Source organism: Mustela lutreola, chromosome 2 (genome assembly GCF_030435805.1).
Source record: "Mustela lutreola isolate mMusLut2 chromosome 2, mMusLut2.pri, whole genome shotgun sequence".
NCBI classification, from domain to species: Eukaryota; Metazoa; Chordata; class Mammalia; order Carnivora; family Mustelidae; genus Mustela; species Mustela lutreola.
The window spans coordinates 222,789,016-222,815,365 of NC_081291.1; the positions used below are offsets into that span (position 1 = coordinate 222,789,016).

Here is a 26,350-nt window from a genome sequence, read left to right on the forward strand (position 1 = left end):
GGACGTGTTGTTTGAACCACCAGGTTTTTACCCAGCAGAAACCCAATCCGATTTTCGTACCTGGCTGTGGGACACTGCTGTCACAAACACCTCCAAACTCAATCTGGGGGCAATTAACAGAACCCTGAAGCGTCACATAACGGCATCTGGGGCTCACTGACTGCTCTAACGGGTGAGAACAGCAGCGAATAAAGAACGCATCCCTTAATTTCCACGTCATGTGTTTCTTCTGCTTTTCTGAAACTGTTGCCAAATTACCTGTGTTTACTTGCAAAAGAAGCCCAGTCAGCAAATTCTAACTAATAAGTAAATAAACACGAGCTTTTTAATACCGTCCACCGTACACTTTGAGTTTGGTGCACTGTCCTGGCCTCAGGTCCCCCAGAAGCTGCAGCACGGTGTCCAACAGAGCCCGGCTTGAGTTAACCAAGAATTCTCGGCCACACGCAATGGCGGCCACATCTGCAACAGAAAGATAAGACGGAGCATCAAAATCACTGTTCCTTCAGAGCCTGGGAAAGCCTGCCTGAGACGGAGTGTTTTTTGCTCTGTCTCCTAACGGACCTACTGAAAATACAGACTAGCCCTCGAAGTACGACCAAACGGCCATCCGGGAGCTGACAGCCCAGAGAGTAACTGACAGGCACAACAGTCACCAAGATGCTGAGTTATGTCCCCCGTGCTTAGCAGACACCGCGTCGGGGGAATAGAGCTCAGGATCTAAGTATGTCTGCGACCTGACCGCAGTGCACTCTGGGGCCTGGATTCAACAGCTCGGGGCAGGCAGGGTTCACACGGAAGGAGGACGCATACGACTCCATCTGGGACCAAACACACTGAAAGCCATTTTCAACCCTGGGAGTGAAAGCCTAACGACTTTGAACCACAGTAGCAAACTGAAATCATGAGATCAAAAAAGAGTATGACCACTAATCCTGAAAAAGCTCTTTTCTAAATTTTACATCCTATTGTGGGCCGGCAAGTATCACGTTTCTGCAGGCCGGAGGCCCTGATGACACCAGGTAATCCCACCGGCCCCCACTGGAATTCCAAGGCCGCGGCTCCTGCTGGCTCTGTCAATACTAGTGAACACCCATCCGGCCACATCAGCCACATCGTTGCTCCCCGCGTTTATTTGTGTCTGTGCTGCTGAGACTTTTCTTTAGCTAGGTCTAACAATAAAGCATGATCCGCAGGGACTAAAATTGCCCACTCAGACAACCAGGCCAAACTTGGAGAGAAGCAGGCAGCAGCAGCCTTGGCCGCCCCCTGACCCCGACGGGCAGCTTCCAGTAATCCACAGGTCAACGCGGCGTCTCAGGTGATTCTCACAGGTCTCCTTCACTAGTTTCAGAACTTTCCTTCTGTTTTCAGTTTGCTGTTAATTATCAAGAATGGAGGATTAAAAAAATAAAAAAAAGAATGGAGGATGAACTTTATCACTTATTTGTTCTGCCTTTGACTGACTACAATCTGAAGACGAACATAAAATTTCATCTGTGCTACCAGATCAGCTCACGGCATCAATCCTGGACGCTCCTCTTTCTTTTTGTCTATCCAGAAATAAACCCTCGTTTTATTTTCCTCACTGATTTTCAAGAAGGGTTTCAAAATAATTGAATGAAGAAAGGACAAATAAATAATCTTTTTAATAAATGGTGCTGGGACAACTGGATATTCACATGCAAACCAATGAAGTTGACATCATATATGAAAATTGACTCAAAATGGACCAAAGTCCTAAATATCCAGCTAAAACCAAAAATTCTTGGAAGAAAACATAGGGATAAATCTTCATGGCCTTGGATCAGACAATGGTTTCTCAGATATGACACTGAAAACACAAGCAACTAAAGAAAAAAAAGACTGGATATCATCAAAATTTAAAACTTCTATACTTCAAAGGACACTATCAAGAAAGAATAAGGTGGGGCACCTGGGTGGCTCAGTGGGTTAAAGCTTCTGCCTTCAACTCAGGTGGTGATCTTGGCGTCCTGGGATTGAGCCCCGCATGGGGCTCTCTGCTCAGCGGGGAGCCTGCTTCACCCCACCCCCCCGTCTGCCTCTCTGCCTACTTGTGATTTCTGTCAAATAAATAAATAAAATCTTAAAAAAAAAAAAAGTAAGTAATAAGGCAACTGACAGAATCAGAGAAAAATTTTGTAAATCACGTGTCTGATAAGGGACTGGTATCTGGAATATACAGAAAACTCTTACAGATCAATAATAAAAAGATAAGTAACTCAATTTCAAAATGGGCCAAAGTGTTGAATAAACATTTCCCCAAGGAAGACATACAGATGGCCAGCAAGTACGTGAAAAGATGTTCAACAGTTCTGGCCAGCAGGGAAATGCACATGAAAGCCAGTGAAATCCCACTTCATGCCCACTAGGATGGCCACGATCAGAAAGTTAATTAAAAACACTAACGAGTGCGCAGAGCAACTGCAGCCCTCGGGCATCGCTGGTAGGCCTGGAAAATGAGCTGAAAGCCCCCTGAAGTGGCTGAAACCCTATGATCATGTGACCCCAGGAATCCCACTCCTACTACCCGCCCAACAGAAACGCAAACACACGTCCACACCAAAACATGGACACAGACGCTCACAGCGTCATTATTCATAACAACAAAGTAGAAGCTACCCAGACACCCTTCAGTTGATGGATAAGGGACAAGGAATAAGTGCGGTTCGGCCACACACTGGAAACCCAGTCATACACAGGAACGACGCGGACAAGCCTCGAAAACACAACACTGAGTGGGAGAAGCCCAGCACAGAGGACCCCATACGCTGTGATTATACCATGTAAAAGCCGGGAGCGGGCCAGTCCAGAGACAGAAAGCAGATCAGTGGTCACCCGGAGCCTGGCGAATGGCGGTACTGGGGAGCGACGGCCATTAGCGGGATTCCTTCCTTTCTTCTCAGGGGGACAAAAGGGACTCAGAGTGGACTGTGGACATGTAGGCACATCACAGGATGCCATCAAAGTGCACACTTTGAATTGGCAAACTGTAGAGTAGATTATTACATCTCAGAAAAGCTGTTTAAAATAACAGTAGCAACACAGATACAGTTTTCGTGTTTGATAAGTTACATAGTCTCGGCTGCTCATCTCGGACTTGCTTCCTACAAAACTCTCATCGACAGCACTAACACGACACCACACTTTCTTCAAGAAACATAAGCAAGTTTCCTCTAACTTTAATACTGTAACCTTTGCTTTATTGTTTGGTTTTTGTTTCTTTGCATTTGCTGTGGTGGCTTCTTACTGAGTCAATCATTCAGTTGTCAGGGGCAAGGGAGAGAGCTGGGGGCCATGGGCAATCTCCCCGTGAAAGCACCGCCTCTGTGTGCCATTTACGGAGACGCCCTTCGGAGCTGAGAGGGTGCCCAGTCCTACTGGGCAGTAGCCTCCAGAAGGCAGTTTTGCTCATAGTTTGGGGGATCTAGCTCCTGCGGGACTACAGAAGGATGACCTGTAGAAATCCCAGAGAATTCTCTCATACACAGATTATAGCTGAGGGGAATATTTGTTTGTCCAAACTATGTATATGATTCAAGAACTAAGCAAGAATGAACTGTGGTCTCTATGGGGAAAAGATTCTGATTCTATGGACAGAATCCAATAACTAGAGCAAAAGCCAAAAGAGTTCTGCTAAATCTTTACAAAACTTTCTCAGTGCCCTCTAGCAGAGAAGCCTCAGAAAGCCACAGGCCAACGGCGACCAGCTTCAAAGAAAAAGGACTGGTTATTCCTTGTACCAGTCCTTCCAATCACCTAGTGTCACCTGCTTTTAAAAAGCCTACTGGTCAAGGATACGCACTCATCCAAGATCTGTGAACACGTAACAAAATAATTGTATCCCATTTTGCTGAGCTGCCCAACCACATGCCACCCACCCTCCCGCGGAACAGGTTAATGCTCGGGTTCCTTTACTGTCCCTTCTATAAAGTTGGCCAACATACCTCGAAAAACCAACAGTTCACCCAGAAAGTTACATCCGCAGGGATTCACTGAGTTCCACACTACTTCTCTCGGATCATAACCCCAGATCTGAAGGATACCTGGACAGTCTTTGTCGGGATCCCTCTGATCCAACATGCACATCAACTGCCTCCTCCGTCCCATTAATCCAGAAAACTCCAAGGTAGACTATAACTGTTTCCTCCCTGACCAAGATGAAGAGGGGAGGGATGTGAGCGTGTAAGGAAACAGTCCGGTTCAACAACACAGTTCATTGTCTAGGCCATACAATGTCAGCTGGAGGAAAGCTCTTATCTAAGGAAGGATTACCAGATATCCAACATTACCCAAGACCAACCGCTGAACGACAACTAAGAAAATATCTATGACTAACCGGATAGATAGATATCTATGACTAACTAGAATGTAGATAATACATTCCTAATTCCCCTGATTTTGCAAGACCTCTGTGCAACCCGACTAAATCCAGTATGTCAGAACCAGGCCCGTGGAACACAGAAACAAAAAAGCCCTTCGATGACCCTAAAACATTTTTCTTTTTTTTTTTTTTTTTAAAGATTTTATTTATTTATTTGACAGAGATCACAAGTAGGCAGAGTCAGGCAGAGAGAGAGAGGAGGAAGCAGGCTCCCTGCTGAGCTGAGAGCCCGATGTGGGACTCGATCCAAGGATCCTGGGATCATGACCTGAGCCGAAGGCAGCGGCTTAACCCACTGAGCCACCCAGGCGCCCCGACCCTAAAACATTTTTCAATAATTACCTCTCACACCCCAGATGTGAGAGGTAATTATTTAATTTAAATAATTAGTTAATTAAATAAATAAATTAGATAATTGGTTTAATTAATTAAATCTATGTACATGAAAGGTTAAGGTCATGACCTAGGGCAGTGGTTCTCAAAGTGACACAGAAAGCTGATTTTGCCCTGAGGAGACACTTGGGGATATCTGGAGGCGTTTCTGATTGTCACACTTCGGGGGCTAACAATGGCCTCTCTAAGGGTAGAGTCTAGGCATGCTGATGACTTCCTACACCACAAAGGAAGGCCCCACAATGGAAGATTCTAGTGCTGAGGTTGAAAAGTGATGCTCTAGGCACAGGCACAACCACTCAAGCCCAGGGTTAGCACAGACCTCAGTCACCACATGGGGTCTGACAGTCCCCTGAGAAGACGAAACCAAGGGTCCCAGACCCAAAAACACGGGGCTGGTCAGAGGCAGAAGCGGAAACGGCCGCCGGGCGTCGCGTCCCAGCCCACCTTCTCCTCCACACCGCTTGCCCGCGGTAGTGCCAGGACGTGGGAGGACAAGGAGAAGCGGCAACAGGGAGAGGTGACTGTCACGGACACAAGAGTCTCTGCTATCGAGTCTCAGGTGCTCTGATGTCCACGACATGCGTGAGTTTACTTGTCTGTAAATTTTAATTTTTTCTAAGTTTTTCTTTCAATTCCAGGAAGTTGCATAGTATAGTATTAGTTTCCGGTGGTAGAACACTTCCGTCCATCACCAGTGCTCATGAGGACAGGTGTCCCCCGACGCCCCATCCCCCACGTCCCCCAGCCCCCGCCCACCTCCCCTCCGGTGACCACCAGTTTGTTCTCTAGAGTGAAGAGTCTCTTTCTTGGTTTCTCTCTCTCTCTCTTCCCCCTCTGCTCATTTGTTTCTTAAATTCCACATATGAGTGAGATCATAGGGTATTTGTCTTTCTCTGACTTATCTCATGTAGCAGGATACTCTCTAGCTCCAACCATCTTATTGCAAATGGCAAGATTTTACTCTTTTTCTATGGCTGAGTAACTGTGCATATAAACTACCTGTTCTTTCTTCATTCACCAGTCGACGGACACTTCATCTGTCTCCATAATTTACCTATAATTTACCTAGATAATGCTGCTACCAATACAGGTGTGCACATATCTTTTAAAATTAGTGATCTCCAGTCTTTTGGGTAAATACCTAGAAGTACAATTGCTGGATGGCAGAATAGTTCTATTTTTAACTGTTGGAGGTATGTCCACACTGTTTGCCAGAGTGGCTGCCCCAGTTTGCATTCCCACCAGCAGTGGAAGAAGGTTCCTTTCTCTCCACACCCTCGCCAGCATCTGTTGTTTCTTGCATTGTTGATTTTAGCCATTCTGACAGGTGTGGGGTGGTATCTCGTTGTAGTTTTGATCTGCATTTCCCTGACAATGAGTGGTATTGAGCATCTTTTCATGTGTCTACAGGTCATCTGGAAGTATTCTCTGAAGAAATGTCTACTGATGTCTTCTGCCCATTTGCAACTGGATTATTTGTGTTTTGGACATTGAGTTACATCTGTTCTTTATATATGTTGGATACTAACCCTTGATCAGATATGTCATTTACAAATATCTTCTCCCATTCTGTAGGTTGCCTTTTAGTTTTGTTGGTTGTTTCCTTTGCTGTGTGGAAGCTTTTTAATTTGATGAAGTCCCAACAGTTTACTTTTGCTTTTGTTTTTAGTTTATTTTGCTTTTGTTTTTAGATATGTAGAAACATATCTAAAACGAAGTTGCTTTGGCCAATGTGTTCTCCTCTAGGATTTTGATGATTTCAAGTCTCACATTTAGGTCTTTTCCATTCTTAAATCATTTTTTTTAAGATTTTATTTATCAGACATAGCTCACAAGTAGGCAGAGAGGCAGGCAGAGAGGGCACAGGAGAAGCAGGCTCCCTGCTGAGCAGAGAGCCCGATGCGGGACTCAATCCCAGGACCCTGAGATCATGACCTGAGCCGAAGGCAGAGGCTTTAACCGCTGAGCCACCCAGGTGCCCCGGTTCTTAAATCATTTTTGTGTGTGCTATGAGGAAATGGTCCAGTTTCATTCTTTTCCATGTTGCTGTCCAGTTTTCCCAACACCATTTGCTGACGAGATGGTTTTTTTTCCCAAGTGGACATTCTTTCCTACTCTGTTGAAGATTAACTGACCATACAATTGTGCGTCCATTTCTGGGTTTTCTATTCTGTCCTATTGAGCTATATGTCTATTCTGTGCCAATACCATGCTGTGTTTTTTTTTTAATACTATACTGTTTTGATGACTACAGCTTTGAAATAATCTGAAGTCAAATTGTGATGCCTCCAGCTTTGTTTTTTTTTTCCCCAAGGTTGCTTTGGCTATTTGGGGTCTTCTGTGGTTCCATACAAATTTTAGGATTGTTTGTTCTAGCTCTGTGAAAAATGCTGTGACACTCTATACAGAAAACCTGAAAGACTCCACCAAAAATCTGCTGATAAACAAATTTAGCCAAGTCTCAGGATATAAAATCAACACACAGAAATCTATTGCATTTCTATACATCAATAATGAAGCAGCAGAAAGAGAAATTAAGAAAACAAGCCCATTTACAACTGTACCAAAAACAGTAAGACACCTAGGAATAGGGGCACCTGGGTGGCTCAGATCGTTAAGTGCATCTGCCTTTGGCTCAGGTCATGATCTCCAGATCCTGGGACAGAGCCCCGAGTCAGGTTCCCAGCTCAGCAGGAAGTCTGCTTCTCTCTCTCCCTCTGCCTCTCCCCCTGCTTGTGCTTGCTCTCTCTCTCTCTCTCTCTCTCCCAAATGAATACATAAAATCTTAAAAAAAAAAAAAAAAGACACCTAGGAATACACTGAACCAAAGAGGTGAAAGACCTGTATTCTGAAAATCATGAAACACTGATGAAAGAAATTAAAGACAACACGAAGAAATGGAAAGGCATCCCATGCTCATGGATTGGAAGAACAAATATTGTCAATATCTCTATACTACCCAAAGCAATCTACACACTTAAGGCAATCCCTATCAAAATACCAAGCACATGTAGATGTTTTTAAAGACTTCTTGTTTTAGAAGGCAGAGGAACTATGTGACAACTGAGCCAAGGTTACTGTACTGTCTGCTCCCCAGAGGACAGTCTTGGTATGAGAGATGCATAAGCCCCCATGGTCTCTGCGAAGCAGGACTTTAATGAAGTCATCTTCCAGTGAAATTCACAAGATATAAGTGACAAATTTAAGTGGGTACTTCCCAATTCTTTATGAGTTCCCATGTGAGCCCCTCCGAGTCGAAATAAATAAGGTCAAACTGAGTTCGTATGTTCGGCAACAAGGCTGCTTTACCTGCTGGCCAGCCACCTCAGCCCCACACGCCAGCCAGCAATTCCAGCAGCTCAGACTCACAACTTAGCAGAATGACAAATTACATTCACCACAGGGCTTTGGGGTCCCAGCAAACAGCAGAGAATCCAATCACCAAGTCTGCCTTCTGTTTAAAAAAAGACCTCAAAACAGGGTACCTGGGTGGCTCCGTTGGTTAAGCAACTGCCTTCAGCTCAGGTCATGATCCTAAGGTCCTGGGCTTGACTCCCACATTGGGCTCCCCTGCTCTGCGGGGAGCCTGCTTCTCTTTCTCCCTCTGCCTGCCACTCCCCCTGACTGGTGCACGCACAAGCGCGTGTGCACTCTCTCTGTGTCAAATAAATAAAATATATATTTTTTTAAATACCTTAAAACAATTTAAAAAGTGGAGCAACACAAGCCCCCTCCTTCTGAAGGTGCCATGCGAGCCTAGAAAAGGGCTGGGCTGAATCAGGACTGGCCCAGACACCGTTGGAGTCTCCATATCCAGTTCAAAGCAGTGTTATCAATTTTTTTTAAATCACCAATTTTTAAGGGATTATGAAGAAAATGTCTACACAGGATCTACCTCATTCGGATTTTAGTAATGAGGGATAATGCCATGAGGAAAAATAAGATTTCGTCTCTGTTTCACAGCAGAGAATGGCCCTACGAGTGGCACAGGATAGGGCACAGAGGAAAGAGCGACAGAACAGAGCAAAAATATCGCAAGTAAATCTGACAGTCACAGCAACAGATCTGTCTCACTGAGTTCAGAACAGGGATACTCACTGCTACCTATCACTTCCCACTATACTGAGGTAGTGTTTATTAATTATCTAGTTATCCGGCTTTATCACTTACAGCAGGTTTGCCACAGAATTCTACCTTAGAGTAACTATACTCGTTGGGAGACTGTTGGGGTTTTCGGAATCCTTTAATTACTCTACCAAAACAGCAGCAAGAGCTCCGCTTACGCTTAAGGCTCCTACTTTAACCAGATGTTAATAAAGTGATTCCAAGTAACAAGCAGCTAACGTACGGTTTTGTTTTGCCTCCTTTCCAGGCACAGAACTAAAGAGAACACGCCAGCCCATCCTGTGCTTCCCAGATCAGTCTTCTTCCTGACCGAGTATATCCCAATCGCCTGGGCGATGCCCCACAACACACACACTGCGTGGCTACCCCAGACCCACCCAACCAGGTTCTGTGGGGTCAGAACCCCAGGACACTGAAAACGTTCCCGGGAGACGTTCCTACTCACACAGCCGGGCCGTATTCGCCACCCCAGACACACGGCTAGCAGTCCCCGCGTCTCCGAAGGACGACTTACTTGTCACGATCCCAGCCAGAGCAAACACAAACTGATTCTCATCAGAATCCGGCTCCTTGACATCCCCATCCAGTGACTTCACAAAACTCTCCATGGTCTGACCAGTGATGCTGAAAAACTTCAAAGCTTTCTCCTGAAAGTGTGGAAAGGAAAGGGTCACACCCCTGCGCAGATACTGGTGCAAAACACAAGGGCACAACAGGAAGCCTCCGCGTGAAGGACAAAAGCAGTTCTTAAAAGTCCACTCCCTCGTTACAAGTTCCCATATGGAAAAGAGCAAAAAAGAGGAAGTCTGGAATCCGTAGAAAAATTACGCTACAGCCCGACGGAAAGAGCAAAATGAAATACATGGGAGGGAACGGAGCAACCTTGCGCAGCAGTGGAAGTACCGGGGGGGTTCACCCCGAGTCCACTAGGAATATGCGAGAAAAATACGTTCTCTGTTGGGTCCAGGCAGGAAACCACAGGTTTCAGCCACCGGAGAAGAGCTTTCCAAACAGAATGTTAAGAGAAGCGCCAGCACATCAGGAGACGGCGGCGGTGAGCAGGTGGGCGGGCACCTCGCATCTCTGTTACTCAGCGCAGGTCCCTCCCAGCACCCCGAACTGCTGAAGCGCCTCCCGGGGGCACTCGGGTTCAGGGAGACCTTCAAGGCCGACGCCCCCACCAACCGCACAAGGCAGCTCCACGGCTCCACAGTATTGTGAGACCGGGTTGTGGGGATGGCACAGCTCTGGAAATTACCTCAAGCCGGCGCGCTGCACACTCACAGCGGCTGGGCTTTACGGTAACTGAGCCTAATAAAGCTCCACAGATGTTAAGACACAATCCGTCTGCACCTAAAGTCATGTGTAACTTGTTTCTCCAGGTCGCGAGGCATCCTGTCAAACCTTCCTGCACCTGTTCCCCGTGCACGACCTCACCGTCCGCCTAGAGCGCAGCCACACGCGCCGGCCCGTCTGGCGCTCAGGCACCGGGCCTGCCTTCTCTGCCGCGCACAGCAGGGCCTGCCTGCGCCACGGGGCCAGCGTTCCAGTAAGTCCTCCCGCCTCGCTCCCACGCCTGCCCCTCCTATCTACCTCACTCGAGGTCGGCACCATCTTCCCGAGGTCTCTCGGCCCGTCACTCTCTTTCTCAAGACCCTCAGGGGTCCAGTCGTGCCACCTACTAGGTAAAATCAGCAACCTAGCACCTGAGGCCTTCCAAAATCACACACCGTCCTTGTTCTGTGACGTTACCGCCCCCGACCCTACCGTGCTAACCCCCCGCTCTGGGTCCACTGACCCAGGCACCGTCCCTAAATCTAACTTCAGGCGTCTCAGCCCGTGCCTCTGAGGATGCCACTCCTCTCCCCTCCCCATGCGTGCCCTTGACCCCGATTCCAGCTCCTCAAAGCCCATGTCAAATCTCTCTTCCTCTGGGAAGCTTTGAGAGAGAGCGCGAGAGAGAGAAAGTGTGTGTGTACTATTAACATACGTATGTAAAGTAACATGAAACTTTCAACAAATCAAATACCATGTTACCAGGAAATAACCTGCGTTACAGGGTGGATATGACAACCTCTGTGAACCCCGTTAAGTGTATGCAGAAGTCAAGGAACGATCGTGAAGTGCAACGGTCTGGGACAGGAGGGGTCTTCTGTCGTTCATCTTACATACCCCCAGAGCCCCAGCTCTCACAGGCCCCTGCACACCGCCACGCCAACGCTACCGGATGGATGAACGGAAGACGTGGACGCCATCTGTGGGTGCCTTAGAGGACACACGGAGCCCTCTGGGGCCCCTCCACACGGATGGGCGATACGCGGGAGCGCAGGGGGCATGCTTACTCCTCCCAGGATGCCCTTGACCACGTCCTCACTGCTGGAGACGCCCCACAGCAGGGTGCAGGCCGCCGCCCCCATCTCTGTGCAGTACTCTGCCTGCTGCAGGAGCTGCTGCCTCGCTTCATTCAGCTGCTGCCGAAGAGCGAGCTTCTCCTAAAATCAGAACAGAATAAGATCCGCCAAATGAACAGCATTCAACCTTCAAATACCTCTACCAGGTTTCTTACTCAAACTGTTTTTTTTTAAAATGCATGCGGGGGAACCTGGGTGGCTCAGTGGGTTAGGCCTTTGCCTTCAGCTCAGGTCATGGTCTCAGGGTCCTGGGATCAAGCCCCGCAATGGGCTCTCTGCTCAGCGGGAAGCCTGCTAACCCCTTCTGCCTGCCTCTCGGCCTACTTGTGATTTCTCTATGTCAAATAAATAATCTTTAAAAAAATAAAGATTAAAATTAAAAAATTAAAAATGCATGCAGAATTACAGAAAACAGTTGGCAAATGAAAACTAATCCTTAGACAGTCACGATCCATATTTTTTAAAAGTTCAGAGAAAAATAACGCTCTTTAAAAAAGAATGCACTGCTGCATTAGAGCTTGTAAGTTTCACCAAAAACTTGAACCAGCTTCAACTAAAACGAAACGTAAAGCACCAAGAGTTGACGCCAGTGGGGGCACCTGAACCAAGTAAGGACTGAATGCAGCCATCCACAGAGCACTGTTTGCCGTAGAAGGGCCCCCTCCAGCCGGCTCACTCGAGTGGAAGGACAGCAGATGACACAGCTAAGCCCGGCTAGGACATCTGGGGCAGAGACAGGGAGAAGTGGGAAGGAGGCGCCCAGGCATGCCGGTGCCAGTGTGACGGGAACATGAGGGCCAGCCGGCAAACCTCAGCCAGGACTGCTAACAGTGAACCGTCCTCCTGATGTGCCCTTAGACCTTACGATCACTCCTAGACTCGTGCCACGTGGCTCTTGGCTCGTATGGGGCTTCCTGGCCTCCCCAGCCTCCACCCCTGGTTGCACTGTTGCTATTACCTGAAGTTCCCTCAAAAGGTGAGAGCGCTTCCTTAAACTCAAGAAATATAGAAACCTGGTGGCTCAGTCGGTTGAGCGTCCAACTCTTGATTTCAGCTCAGGTTCCGCTCTCAGAGTGGTAGGATCAAGCCCCATGTCAGGCCTGACGGTCAGCTGGGGGTCTGCTTCCGTCTCCCTCTGCACCCCCTCCCATTTGCATACACGCATGCTCTCTTCCAAATAAATCTTTTTTTTTTTTTAAGATTTATTTATTTATTTATTTGAGAGAGAGACAGTGAGAGCGAGCATGAGCGAGGAGAAGGTCAGAGGGAGAAGCAGACTCCCCATGGAGCTGGGAGCCCGAAGCGGGACTTGATCCCGGGACTCCAGGATCATGACCTGAGTCGAAGGCAGTCGTCCAACCAACTGAGCCACCCAGGCGTCCCTCAAATAAATCTTTTTTGAAAAGTTAAAGTGTTTTAGGTTTTTCTTTTAGAGAGGTGAGTGCAGGTCAGTTAGCGGGGAAGAAAAGGAAGGAATGGGCCACAAATCAAACTGTTGCCTTCACAGCTGGACGGAGGGCGGTCCATTCACAGCTCCCTGGGGAAGAGGTATTTGGTATGCAGAGGACCATACACATCCAGACCTATATTCACACTCACTGTAGGAGAAAAGATGGTCACTGAACTGACGAAACACGCTAATACTGCCTTAGGTGATTACAAATCCTGGTTTCATCCTAATAACTAGTCTAGATTCCTAGATGTGTTCCTCAGGGGTATGCAGCTGAACCCACAGAAGTCAGGGGGACATGTGCAAACCTACATCAAGCACTCCCTTTCCAAAATCTAGCTTTTCTCACAGTTGAAGCAGTCTGTATTCCAATTAGTCTGGTTATGATGACCTTTGACAAGATCACACAGTAACTGCTGAGAATGACCAGACAGGACTGTCTTCACCACAGTCACATGTGGTGCTTACAGGCACATATGCCCTGGCACAGGGCTGCACATTTAGTACAAGAATATCAAGAAGAACTCAACAAAAGTAATTCCATTCACAATAACTTCAAAAATAAGAAAAAGGAATAAACTTAAGAAAAGCAGTTTAAGTCCTGTATATAAAAACTACAAAGCATCACCAAGGAAAAGTACAGAAGATCAATCAATGGAAAGACATACCATGTTCATGGACTGGAAGACTAATATTAGTAAGATGATAATCTCCCCAAACTGACCTACAGATTCAATGTCTACCAATCCCTGCCATAATTTCAGCAGGCTTCTTTGTTCAAAGAGATTATCCGATTCTAAAATGCATATGGAAATGCAAAAAAAAAAAAAAACTTGAAAAAGAAAAACAATGTTAAAGAGGACTAACACTGCCTGATTTCAAAAACAAAAACAAAAACTTATTATAAAGCTACAGAAATCAAACCAGTGTGGTACTAGCATAAACATAAACATATAAACCATGAAACATTAATATTTATGGCAACTGATTTTAGCAGAAGTACCAAGGCAATTCGATGGAAAAAGTATAATCTATTAAACAAATTGATGCTAAAACAACTAGATAAATATTCATATGTATAATAATATATATGTATTTCTTAAAAGAGTTTATTTATTTGACAGAGATCACAAGTAGACAGAGAGGCAGGCAGAGAGAGAGAAGCAGGCTCCCTGCTGAGCAGATAGCCCAATGCAGGGCTCGATCCCAGGACCCTGAGATCATGACCTGAGCCGAAGGCAGAGGCTTAACCCACTGAGCCACCCAGGCAATCCAAAATAATAATAATATTAACTCAAAATGCATCACAGACCTAAATGTAAAATCGCCAGGAAAAAGTGTCTCTGGCCCTAGGTGAGGCAAATTTCTTAGATGTCATAACAAAATCATAATCCATTAAAAAAACTGAACATCAAAATCAATAAACTAAATTATTTCCTTTTTTAAAAAAATATTTATTTATTTTGAGAGATAGTGTGAGAGAAGAGAGAGCAGAAGCAGAGTGGCAACAGAGGCAGAGGGAGAAGCAGGCTCCCCACTGAGCCAGGAGCCTAAGGTGGGACTTGATCCCAGAAGCCTGGGATCATGACCTGAGCCGAAGGCAGACACTTCACTGACTGAGCCACCCAGGTGCCGCAAGAAACTCAATCACAGGAAACAAACAGGGTTGTTGGAGGGGTGGGGGGATGGGTAACCTGGGGACAGGCATTCAGGAGGGCGTGTGATGGAGTGAGCTCTGGGTGCTCTATGCCACTGATGAATCACTGACCTCTACCATGGAGACTAGTCACACACTGTGTGTTAACTACACTGAATTTAAATTTTTTTAAAAAGATGATGTTGGTTGGGAAAAAAGGCCAAAGTTGTACACCTGAAACTCATGTTAACATTATGTGTCAAGTTTGTTTCAGTAACAAAAACATAATTTAAAAAGGTAAAAGATGTGAACAGACATCTGTCTGAAAACTACACAAATGAATAATACACACGTGAAAAGATACTCACCACAAGGACAATGGAAATGAAAACCACAGTGAGATACCATTACACACTCGCGAGAACGGCTGTAACTCAAAGGACCAGCAATACCAAGTGTCCACAAGAATATGGAAAAGCAGGGCCTCCACGTTTCCCGGGTAGAAAGCAGGACAGCACACGCGCTCTGCCAGACGGTATGGCGGGTCCTCACGAGGTGAGCCGCACACTCACCGTCCGGCCCCAGAGCCACGCCCCCGGGGAGCCCCCAAGAACAATTACAGTACACACCCCCACGAGCACGTGTACGTGCACATTCAAGGCAGCATGACCCGTCAGAGTGAGAAGCTGAGGGTAAGTAAATGTCCGTCAACGGGTAAAGAGATCGAGAAAGTGTGGTACTGCAGGAAGGAATGACCGACGCGCTAATGTGAACGAACTTCCAAAGATTACACGACGGAGAAGACGACCTGTTGTGTTTGTTTCTATGAAACATTCAGAAGACGCAGACCGTTAGAGACAGCAGGTCTGGGGTAGCCTAGGACGGAGCCAGGGACCGAGGACTAAGCATACAGATACGGGATGGGAGTGTGGGATGGAAGGTTCCGAAAACCCGACAAACCCCAGCACCCGCTCGTGATAAAAATGCTTAGCAAACCAGCATCCGAAGGGAACGTACTCAAGTCCATAAAAAGCATCTACAAAACACTGCAGCTACAATCGCATTTCGGCCTACAACGGGGAAGGCTGCAAGCGAATGGACGCAGGAGATACACGGCAAATCTCTGTATTTTCCACTCAACTTTGCTGTGAACCAACGGAATACTACTCAGCCATAAAAGAGAACAAAATCGGAGTGCCTGGGTGGCTCAGTCTGTTAAGCGTCTGCCTTCGGCTTAGGTCATGATCTCAGGGACCTGGGATGGAGGCCTGCATGGGGCTCCCTGCTCAGCGGGGAGTCTGCTTCTCCCTCTGCCTGTCTCCCCTCCCCCCCACCGCTCCTCCTCTGTCTCTCACTTTCTCTCTCTCTGATAAATAAAATCTTTAAGAAAAAAAAAAAGAAAATCTCACCATTTACAATGACATGGATGGAACTAGAGTATTAGGACAAATACCAGACGATCTCATTTACACATAGAATTAAGAAACCAAACAGACAGACAAAGGGGACAAAAGGAGAGAGGGGCAAACCAAGAAACCGATTCTCAACTACACAGAACTCACTGATGGCGACTGCAGGGAGGTGGGCGGGGGCTGGGGGAAGTAGGGGTGGGGGGTCAGGGGCACCCGTCCTGAGGAGCACTGGGTGATGTACGAAGTGTTGAATCACTGTATTGTTCATCTGAAACGGATACAACTCTCTATGTAACTACCTGGAATTTAAATAAAAACTTAAAAAAAAAAAACCAAGATCTATTTTTTTTAAATCGTCCTTAGTGGTGAGAGATTGCCTTCCCCCAAGGTCAGGAGCAAGGCAAGCTGTCCGCTCTCGCCACTCTGTTTAAACACAGTGGCAGAAGTTCCAGAGCGTGTAGAACACAGAAGAAACAAAAGGCAGAGACAGTAGAAGAACTAGCACTTTCCCTATCTGCAGATGCCACGATCGTCTATGTAAAATCTCAAGGAATCTAAAAAAATCCTCAGACTTCATAAGTGAGTCCAGCCAGCTCACAAGCTATAAGATCAACACACAAAAAGCAATCTCGTTTCCGTGTGCTAACAGCAAAAAAGTGAAAACTGAAATTTAAAACACAACACCACTCAAAATTGTTCCAAAGAAAATGAAATGCCAGGTACCTGGGTGGCTCAGTCGGTTAGCTGCCTTCAGCTCAAGTCATAATCCCAGGGTCCTGGGATCAAGCCCCAGGGATCATGACCTAGCTGAAGGCAGATGTTTAACGACTGAGCCACTCAGGTGCCCCACAAATAAAATCTTGGGGAAAAAAAAAGAAAAAAGAAAGGCATTCCAGCGCTGGTCCCATGCCTCCCACGGCCAGTCTACAGACCACTCTGAGTCAGCACTACAGGCCTACGCCTCGCCAAGACTTAGCACTGTCTGCCCAGGTCGGCCCCGCGATGCTGGTGGACCTCAGCAAGTAGTCTGGGCCCCTGACCCTGCAGGAAGTCAACAAGCAGCCAGGACACCCACTGCAGGTCAAATACACCAGGGCAGAGGTCAGACGAGCTGGGCAAAGTGTTGATGCCAATCAAGGTTAAGAATCAGCCCACCAGTATGGCATGGGATGGCCTTGACCCAGGCCTTGGTCACGACAGACCCAGACGCTCCCAGCAGGGCAATGGCTGCCTTCTCTGGAGGTCGACATGGAGGGCAGTGTCATCAGCAGCAGCACACTGCTCTCCAGTTACATGGGATCTGGGCCCCCACGCCTTCACCTTTATGTCTGTCTGGCTGCTTTACGAGCAGGTGGGCCGCGGAGGTGGGACAAGGCCGTTCTCAGCAGCCAATCCAGAGACCGCTCTGGTAAATTCGAAGTGGCATCTTCCCACGAAAAGTATGAGCCTGGGCCCCTGGTGGCCAGCACGTGTTCCGGACTGAACAGAATGACGACGTGTCCAGCTCGGTGAGCAGCTCTCTGGAGGCAGAAAGGAGCCCAGAGCAGGGAAGAGCCTGGAGATGCCGAGCGGTATCTCGATTCGGGGATGCCGATAGATTTCCCCCTTCCCCGCTCCCCTTCTCCCAGACAGAGCTCGGGCTGACCTTCCCTTCTGCCTGTCCTTTGTAATTCAACAGTCATACCTTTATGTTCTGATCAAATCTGAACTCTGTCTTGGAGGACATGTTGGTGCTAGGATGGCATAAATCATCAACATAAGAAGAGCAACTCGGAATTTAAAGAAGAAAAAATTCAGGTGAGAAGATCCGGTCTACGGGAATAGAGCAGAGCATCAACGATTCTTTAAGGGAGGTTTTAAAAAAACAGATTTTTTTTTTAAAACCAGGTTCCTTGCTGCTGCCTTTGCGAGTCTGAGTCTGGAGTTGGCCTGACAGCACCTTCTGGTCCGTCTTCATGACACCGCCAGCCCCCTAGTATGCTATGTCGGAGACTGGTTACTGGGGGTCAGTGTCTCTGGTTCCTTTAAAGAGGGTACTGGAAGGAGCTACAGGGAGAGTCGCTTTGTGGCTCTGCGCGGTGGTCTAGACGAGCTGTGGGGCTGGGTGAGAAAGCCCCAGGTGTCCGCCATTAAACTGATCGCTCTTCACTGGAGGAAGGAAAGCCAGTCTGGAGTTTCCAAATGGTGTATTAATTCTGCAACTTGCTTACAGTTGAATAAAAATAAAAACGTTCTGTGAAACCAAAAAATAAAAAAGAAAGAAAATGAAAGCCTTCAGTAAAAATCTAAAAAAACGTGTATAGGATCCGTGTGCGGAAAATTACAGGCCGCTGATGAGAGAGATTAGAGACAACGCACAGAAGCGGAAAGACGTGCTTTGTCGACAGACGGCAGAACACGACAGACAGGATCGCGGCTCTCCCTAAACTCACCTGCAGGCATGACGCCGTTCCCATCAAAATCCCAGCACGAATGTTTACAGACACAGAGGAGCTTATTACAAAACGTATATGGAGAAGTAAAGGGCCTTCCTAGACAATTTGGGGAAAGAAATATTCGACAGGAAGAAACCTTTCCCCAACGCTGGGGCTCCCTACATGGCCACGGTAACCTGGCCAGCGAGCTCTGGCGGGAGAACAGCTCCCAGACGCGAGAAGCCAGAACACGCCCGACGGACCCCCCAGAGGTCTAGAGCAGGTCCATGGAAGAAACAGCATCTCTTCCACCAAGCACAAGAGCCCCTGGACAAAAAAAAAAAAAAAAAAACCTCAACCAAAATTTATAACTTAAACAAAACTTGCCTCAACATGGATCAAGAATTTAAACATAACATAGGAAAATATCAGACAAATGGAAATCGTGGGGACCTAGGGCCACAGGGAAAGTTCCTAGAGCACAAAATCCACAACCACAGAAGAAAGCAAGCCACAGACAGGACCCCAGCAGACGGAACGCGTGTGCTCCGGGAGGACCCCAGCAAGAGGGGGAGCACCTCACTTCCGCCTGCCACGAGCGGTCGGCAAACCGCCCGTCTGGTAACGGACATCTGCCTGGCGGGTGGTAAGACCCTCCCAACGGGCAAAAGCAGCAGCTCACTGGAAAGTGCGCAAAAGACCCGAGCGGATCCAGGAGAGGACGCGCAGACGGCCGATGAGCATGTCGGCAGGCCTCGACGCGATCAGCCGGGAAAGAGCCGCCAAGTCAGGCCGGCACACGCCTGCCGAAACAGCCTAAACAGAACCAGCGACACCACCAGATGCCGGGTAGGACGCGGAACAAGTGAATCACTCACGGGCTGCCAGAGGGAACGTAAAATGGAGCAGCCGCTCTGCTAAACAAGTTGGCGATTCCTTACAAAACCAAACACGCAGGGGCACCTGGGTGACTCCGCCCCTGACTCTTGTTTTTGACTCAGTCCGTGATCTTACAGTGGTGGGCTCGGGCCCCGTCAGGCCCCTCACTCGGCAGGGAGTCAGCTGGAGAGTCTCTCTCTCCCTCTGCCCCTCCCCTCACTCATGCCCCCTCTCTTTCTAAAATAAACCAATCTCTTAAAAAAAAAAAAAAAAAAAGAATTGGGGCGCCTACGCAGCTCAGTGGGTTAAGCCTCTGCCTTCGGCTCAGGTCATGATCTCAGGGTCCTGGGATCGAGTCCCACAATGGGCTCTCTGCTCAGCGGGGAGCCTGCTTCCCCCCACCTCTGCCTGCCTCTCTGCCTACTTGTGATCTCTCTCTGTCAAATAGATAAAATCCTTAAAAACAAAACAAAACATGAAACATGCATTAGCATGCAACCCAGTGACTGCAAATTTAGGCATTTACCCAAAGAAATGAAAACGCACGATCACACAGAAACCTACGCACGGATGCTCACTGTCCCGCTCTTGGTAACAGTGAAAAGCCGGAAACCACCCAACTGTCCTTCGAGGGAGGAAGTTAGTTAGATAGCTGTGACAGCTCCGTGCTGTGGAATAAAAAGGAACAGACTCCTGATTGCAAGAATTTGGATGAATTTGAGGGAAAAAAGTCATTTTCATGACATCCCCTTTCCGTGACATTCTTGACATAAAATTACAAGGACTAACATGGCAGCTACGTGTTGGTGGTTGCCAGAAGGCGAGCGCGGGGAGCAGGGGACGTGTGGCTGCAGCAGGGGACCGTGAAGGGACGTCCATGCTGATCTCCGAGTTCACCCTCTAGAAGATGGTGGTGGTCCCAGGAACGTCCCCGTGGGACAGAACTGCACTGGGGGGGGCGCCTGTGGGGGTCAGTCGCTGACCGTCCGACTCCTGCTCTCCGCTCAGGTTCTGATCTCTGCGTCATGGGGTCGGCTCCGTGGGGCCCCACACCCAGCAGGGCGTTTACCGTCCCTCTCGCTCGGCTCCTCCCCCAGCGCACACGAAGTAAATGAAATCTTCTTTAAAAAACTGCACAGAACCAGTTAGACACACACACACAGAAGTGTGTGCGCACCGGTGATGGACAGACACACCCCGAGGGTCGTCCCCCTGGTCTCCCGCTTGTGCCACACACCACAGTGAGCCCAGATGCTGCCACGGGGCACACTGGGCGCAGGGCACAGGGGACCTCCCTGGATTTCTCCGTACCTTCCTGCCATGCATAATTCTTTCTAAAAACTTTAACCAAAAGCAACATGGGCTGTGGTAATACTGCACACGCACACACAGTCACTACAGGTGACCCAACTCCACTGGCACGACAGGTCTCTCTGTCACACGAAACATCTCTCAAGAGAGCGGCTGGTAAAGTAAGAAACAGTAATTAAGTCCTGACAAGTTCACGTGGGTAAAGTGGATCCTCATGGGGCACTCTCCGGCCGGCCCCCAAGTCCACGGCAAGGCCCAGCTGGCCTCGCACTGATCTGATTCAACCACCACAAGCAAGCTTTCCTTGTCCGGTGGCCGTTCTCAGGGGGCAGGGGCCGGGGCTGCGGCTCGGCTAGCACACGTCTTTATGAGCTGGAGCCCACACTGTGTTTCCTCATCGCATCGTACTGCCTGGACCCAGAAGCTTCTGTCTGTCGCGCGTGACGTCTGCCCACACCACAGCACTTGCTGGCAGAGCTCTCATCTGGGGTCCAGCCCCTGCATTCCTTCCGGATTGCACAAGTCTAAAAGAAGCTTCCAGAGTTCGCCTCATGATCTGTGCAGACCTGGACAGAGACCACAGAAAAGGCTACGGAAAAGGCAGCTGTCCTTTCTGTACAACGAGAAGAGACGTGGCCTTGCCACGGCAAACTTGAAAGGGCTCCCCTCTGTATCACGGTGGCAGGACAATTAAACAGGAAACTTCAGTGGGAACAGGAAATCGTTTAATCCAAAATATCTGCACATTTTAACTCAGGGCAAACTGTCAGGGCAGGAACACGCTACTCGTCTGACCTTCCTCTACCAGGCCCTTTCATCCTCTACGCTCGCGCTTTACCGGAATGGCTTATTTTTTTCTGTTCTTTATTGATTTAAGAGCGTGCAAAGGCACGCACGAGCCCATAAGCAGGGGAGCGGTGCAGGGGGAGACGCTCTCAAGCTGGTGCCACACCAGCACGGATCTCAGGGTCAGCACCACCTGAGACCATGACCTAAGCCAAGTCAAGAGTCAGATGCTCAAACTCCTCAGGCCCCAGGTGCCTGGGCGTACTTTTAAGTGTCGCATCTAAAATGCTCACAAAGCGCCCATTTTCCCTATCCTTATTGATTAAGGAAGAAAAGGAAAGCGAAGATTCTGCCCAGTTAAGTCTCAACCTTAACAAGGACGTCTCAGCAATTTCAGTAAGTCACGAACCGACAGGCACGTGGCTAACTTTTACCAAATTCCTTCTGGTCTGCCGGCCGACTTCCTTGAGACCAGGAACCCTTGGGGCCCCGACAAACGAGCCAGCCCTCCACCTTAGCTCAGCGTGACCTAGCCTAGGACAAAGCTAAGATTCAACTTTCATTATGTGACACTCGACCTCACTCAGTCTCGAGACTAAAACTCTTTCCCTGACCTTTTCTGCTTGCTCAGTATTAAAGTCTGTACAAAACCCACCAGTTTGGGGGAAAGTCCACAGCAGCCACAAACCGTCGGAACTCCCTCCCGTAAGGAGGCAGCGTGACCAGACACTCCACAGGAGGCAACGGGCCTGTGACCCGCTACCTGGCCCCCTCCAGGCTGACAGCGCCTCCTGAGCCCGCCGTGCCGGGACGACCACGGGAGAAGCACGGACAGCGGCGGGCCACCCGCGGGCGCACAGGGAACGGCATATGCTAGCTACTGTTCCTCGTACTGTTACCGTCTCAGTGGTTAAAAATGAAAACATATACACTTCAAATTTCATCAGATGTGGCAGGACCGTTCCAGTTTTATAGACGAGAAGGGGAAACAACTAAGTCCACACAAACACCATGAATGTGTAATTTTGAAGAAATACTATTAGTCTCAGCAAATAATAAAACTCATCGGCTACTTCTAACATCAACAATTTATGATCAGTAATGATCCCCTAGGTTAAGTACAAATATTTCTAATTAATACATCTCTGATTATAAATTATAATGTGCACTTTTTTCAAGATTCTTATCATGCTGTGGCTTTTAATGTCCAAGAGTGGTCTTTTTTTTTTTTTTTAAGATTTTATTTATTAATTTGATAGAGAGAGTGAGAGGGAACACAAGCAGGGGGAGTGGCAGGGAGCCTGACACGGGGCTCAATCCCAGGACCCTGAGACCATGACCTGAGCCCAAGGCTGACACTTCGCCGATGGAGCCACCCAGGTGCCCTGAAGTGGGAACATAAAAATTAGGGGCGTCTGGGTGGCTCCGTTGGTTGAGCGTCTGACTCCTGACTCCAGCTCAGGCCATGACCTTGGGGGCCCTGAGATCTTCCCTGCATCTGGCTCCTCGCTCAGCGGCGAGTCTGCTTCTTTCTCGCTCTCTCTCTCCCACTGCCCCCACTCGCACGCCCACACATGCTCTCTCTCTCAAATAAGTCTTTTAAAAAAATGAAAAGTAAAAAGAGTAATATAAACAGGAAGTGACAATCACAAGGCATCCAGTAAAGAGCCTCCACATGAAATGGTCAAAAAATCAAATGTTTGACTATTTTCCAAGCATTCAGAATTACACGTTTTATTATTATTTTAGGACTTACGCATTATTTTAGAGAGAGAGAGCACGCACATGCGCAAGAGCACAGGGATGGGGAGTGGGGGAGGGAGAGAGAGAGAGAATCTCCAGTGGACGCCTCGCTGAGCACTGGGCCTGACGCAGGGCTCGATCCCAGGACCCTGAGATCACAACCGGAGGGGAAATCAAGAGTCTGACACCTAATGGACTGAGCCCCCCAGGCGCCCCCATAATTCTGTACATTTTAAACTACAGTCTTTGAGGCTCAAGGGCTGGCGCGGCCGCCACAGCGCTCCGTGGGGTGTCCGGCAGCGGCCTGCGGGCCTCGTACCTTCTTCTCTCTCATGCTGTCAGCCTGCACGGCCTCCAGGCAGGCTCTGAAGTGCGCACAGTCTGTCCTCAGTTGCTCTACCTCTTGCTCTTTCCTTTCCAGGCCTGGAAAGAGAGAGACACAATAACACTCAGCGTTTCAAAGCACGAGTCCCCTCTGAGAACCCACCATGCCACATCTTTTAGGAAAACGGGCCCTGGCTGCTCAGGGGGGCTAAGTCACAGAACCGGGCCTTCGATGACCAGCATTCTAAAAGTTCTGCTTTCCAGGTTTCTGTCCGTTTTTAGCCCATACCAGACAGTACTTTTGTTGTTGTTTTCAGTCTTGGGTTTTAAGACCTCATTTTACTGCCAGACTCGTAGTCAAGGCTTTAAGGAAGTGGGTTATGTAAGAGACTGAAGGCAGGGCTGAGAAGCCCGCCTGCCTCGTGGCACAGACTTGGATCTGCTCCACAGCAAGCAGGAGGCGGCTCGGCACAGAGACAGTGGCAGCCGGGGCTGATTCACACCGACTGGCAGACTGACTCAGGAGGAAGAGCTGCGGCAGCTGTCAACAGAGGGGCGGCAGCAGCCGGGATCGGACCAGAAAAGGCCACCGTGAGAGCAAGGAGCTAAGGTTTTCTTCCTCTCCACGAGAGTCATTCAGATGGGTGATTCGAAAGCCCACAAAAACCCTCAAGATATCCACATTTGGGTCTGAAATCAAAATTGATTTTTAATTTTTTTTAAGATTTTATTTATATGACAGAGAGAGAAATCACAAGCAGCAGAGAGGCAGGCAGGGGGTGGGGGGGAAGCAGGCTCCCCGCTGAGCAGAGAACCTGATGCGGGGCTCGATCCCAGGACCCTGGGACCATGACCTGAGCCGAAGGCAGAGGCTTAACCCACTCTGATCAATTTTAAATAAAAGATATTATGATGTAGAAATACTGACATTTAAAAAGCAAAGAAATATAGGACTTAAAAATTTAAGCGTCCTGACTTCAGGCACTAAGAAATCTCCCATTTTTATGCGACTGTAGATTGAAAGCTGAGGGGAATGCAGCCCTCGCACCTTCTCCGACTCAAGCAGCAATGCTGTGGACAGTGGTCCCCACGTGTTACTGTCCATCAGGAGCCCCTAAAGGGCAGAGCTGCCAATTCAGGCCTGGGAACCTGCCCTTCCAGCAAGTTCTCAGGTGAGGCAGATGGCGCTGGTCTGGGAACAGACTTTGAGAGGTTCGGCTTCAGGACGACAGCCTGGTCTCTGGTCATTAACACAATGAAATCAACACACAACCAGCGAGAGCCAGCGCGAGCCCAGCACCCGGAACGAGGGGGCGGAAAACCAGAAGGTGGTGGGAAGCAGCAGCCTTCGAGCTGGCACTTCCCTCTACCTGAGGGGGAGACGGCTGGCGGCACTCGCTCGGGGGAGGTGCGGACAAGAGGAGGGGTGCGGCTTCGTGGCCCAGGGCTGGAGAAGGCGGGGGACTGCCAAGAACAGCAGGGCATCCCCGAAGCTCTGGAGAAACGGAGTCTGCGTGTTCCAGGGAACCTCTGTCCTAGAGAGAAGATTAGCACCTAAAGCTGCAAACTCAGTACAGATTCTGAAACCGGCTGGCAGGAGTGCTCTTAAAATGCGTTTCTCAGAAGCCACGGGAAATACAGTGGGACTATCTCTTCTGCTCAAGTCTTTCTTCTGCCACGTATCATGCCACATCGGGACCCTCCCCGGGATTCTGCTCCGCCTCCAAGCCCCGGCCGCCCAGGAAATCAGCCATCACTCCAGGGCTATGCTTGGACAGCTGCACACCTGCGCCGTATAACAACGTAAATGAAGACCTGCGTTATTTGTAATTATGAGGGAACTATGAAGTGCACGTGGTCAGCAAAAAAAAAGAAAAATGGAACTAAAATAAAATTATTAGTGGTGCAAGCTTTTTCTTTCCAGCTCACTTCTGAATTTGCTGGTATCATCAAGCTGCACGTCACTCAAACGTGGCAAAGGAGACACATCTCATCTCTACAAGCCGTACCTACAAAAATAGGCAGGAATTAATTCTGGCCGCCCAAAAGTTTCTCATTAGGACAACTTCAGTCGCCCGGTGTAGCTGTACCTGACCTTGCCACAGGCTGCCATAATGAGGGGCAGGATCAGACATCCCACTCCCCGCCAAGTGCCCCACAGAATTCCAAGTCCGCACCCGCCCACCCCAAGCACCCTGAGGCGGCGGGCGCCTTTCCGCTGTACGAGGCCGCCGCCTGGTGGCCGGGGGGGAGCACTGCCACCGCCTTCCGACAAAACCCACACCTTGCTTTTCTTCCGAGGCCCCCAGCGGGGCCTGCAGCCCTGAACAAACCCCTGGCAAGGCAGATATTTTCAGGGTTCATTTTCCCATACACCCCAAATCCCTACAATGGCACTTGGAATTTTATAAATATTTGTCACACAGAAGAATTTCACTTCTCTACCCACTCCTTCTGCTACCCCTCGAACAGAGAAAAACACACAACCACTGCGATTAGGCCTAATGATGAGAAGATGCTGCTTCCATGACTTTTTTTTAAAAACCAGAGAGAAGACGACACCTGTTGGTTAAGCAACTGCCTTTGGCTCAGGGCATGATCCCGGAGCCCCAGGGTCAAGCCCCGCCTCGGGCTCCCGGCTCCACACAGAGTCTGCTTCTTCTGACCTTCCCCCCTCACGCTCTCTCACCATCTCTTTCTCAAATAAATAAATAAATAAAATCTTAAATAAAAAAACAAAACAGGGACGGAAGGAGTATGGACAGTGAATGACACATTACATATAGTCGAGACATGATCTTATCCAGCCTCGGTATCAGAACAGGAAAGGAGCTGCCCCCCAGCCGACACCGTCTTCTGACTTCTGGTCTCCGGCACCGGCCTCACTGTCGGCAGAGCGAAAGGGCGGCCAGGACGGACTCCCAGGCGTTTCCACGTCGATATGGCTTCCGAAATGCACATTCCTTCTTTAAGTTTTAGTAACACGAGAATGACTGTACCCCTTAAGTTAACTTGTTCACGGGAAGGGTGCGGAGAACTATCAGCGACAGCAGACAGC

At 48.7% G+C, this 26,350-nt stretch overlaps 1 protein-coding gene across 13 annotated transcripts in view; it reads right to left on the minus strand.

Moving 5' to 3' along the window:
* The window catches only part of HSF2BP (heat shock transcription factor 2 binding protein), a 103,708-nt gene that overhangs the window by 63,304 nt on the left and 14,054 nt on the right, over nucleotides 1–26,350 (minus strand). For 7 of the 13 annotated variants that reach the window (XR_009351257.1, XM_059164853.1, XM_059164858.1 and 4 more), the window contains exons 4-8: nucleotides 24,663–24,827; nucleotides 23,288–23,391; nucleotides 11,269–11,418; nucleotides 9,441–9,573; nucleotides 333–462 (exon numbers count right to left, since the gene is read on the minus strand). Coding sequence is in view for 11 of the 13 variants with exons in the window: in XM_059164853.1 (XP_059020836.1) it covers nucleotides 333–462; nucleotides 9,441–9,573; nucleotides 11,269–11,418; nucleotides 23,288–23,391; nucleotides 24,663–24,827 (682 nt within the window). In the remaining 2 variants the exon portion in view is untranslated. The remainder of the gene's footprint in view (nucleotides 1–332; nucleotides 463–9,440; nucleotides 9,574–11,268; nucleotides 11,419–23,287; nucleotides 23,392–24,662; nucleotides 24,828–26,350) is intronic. The other 6 variants (XR_009351258.1, XM_059164860.1, XM_059164855.1 and 3 more) reach the window with 3 other exon arrangements.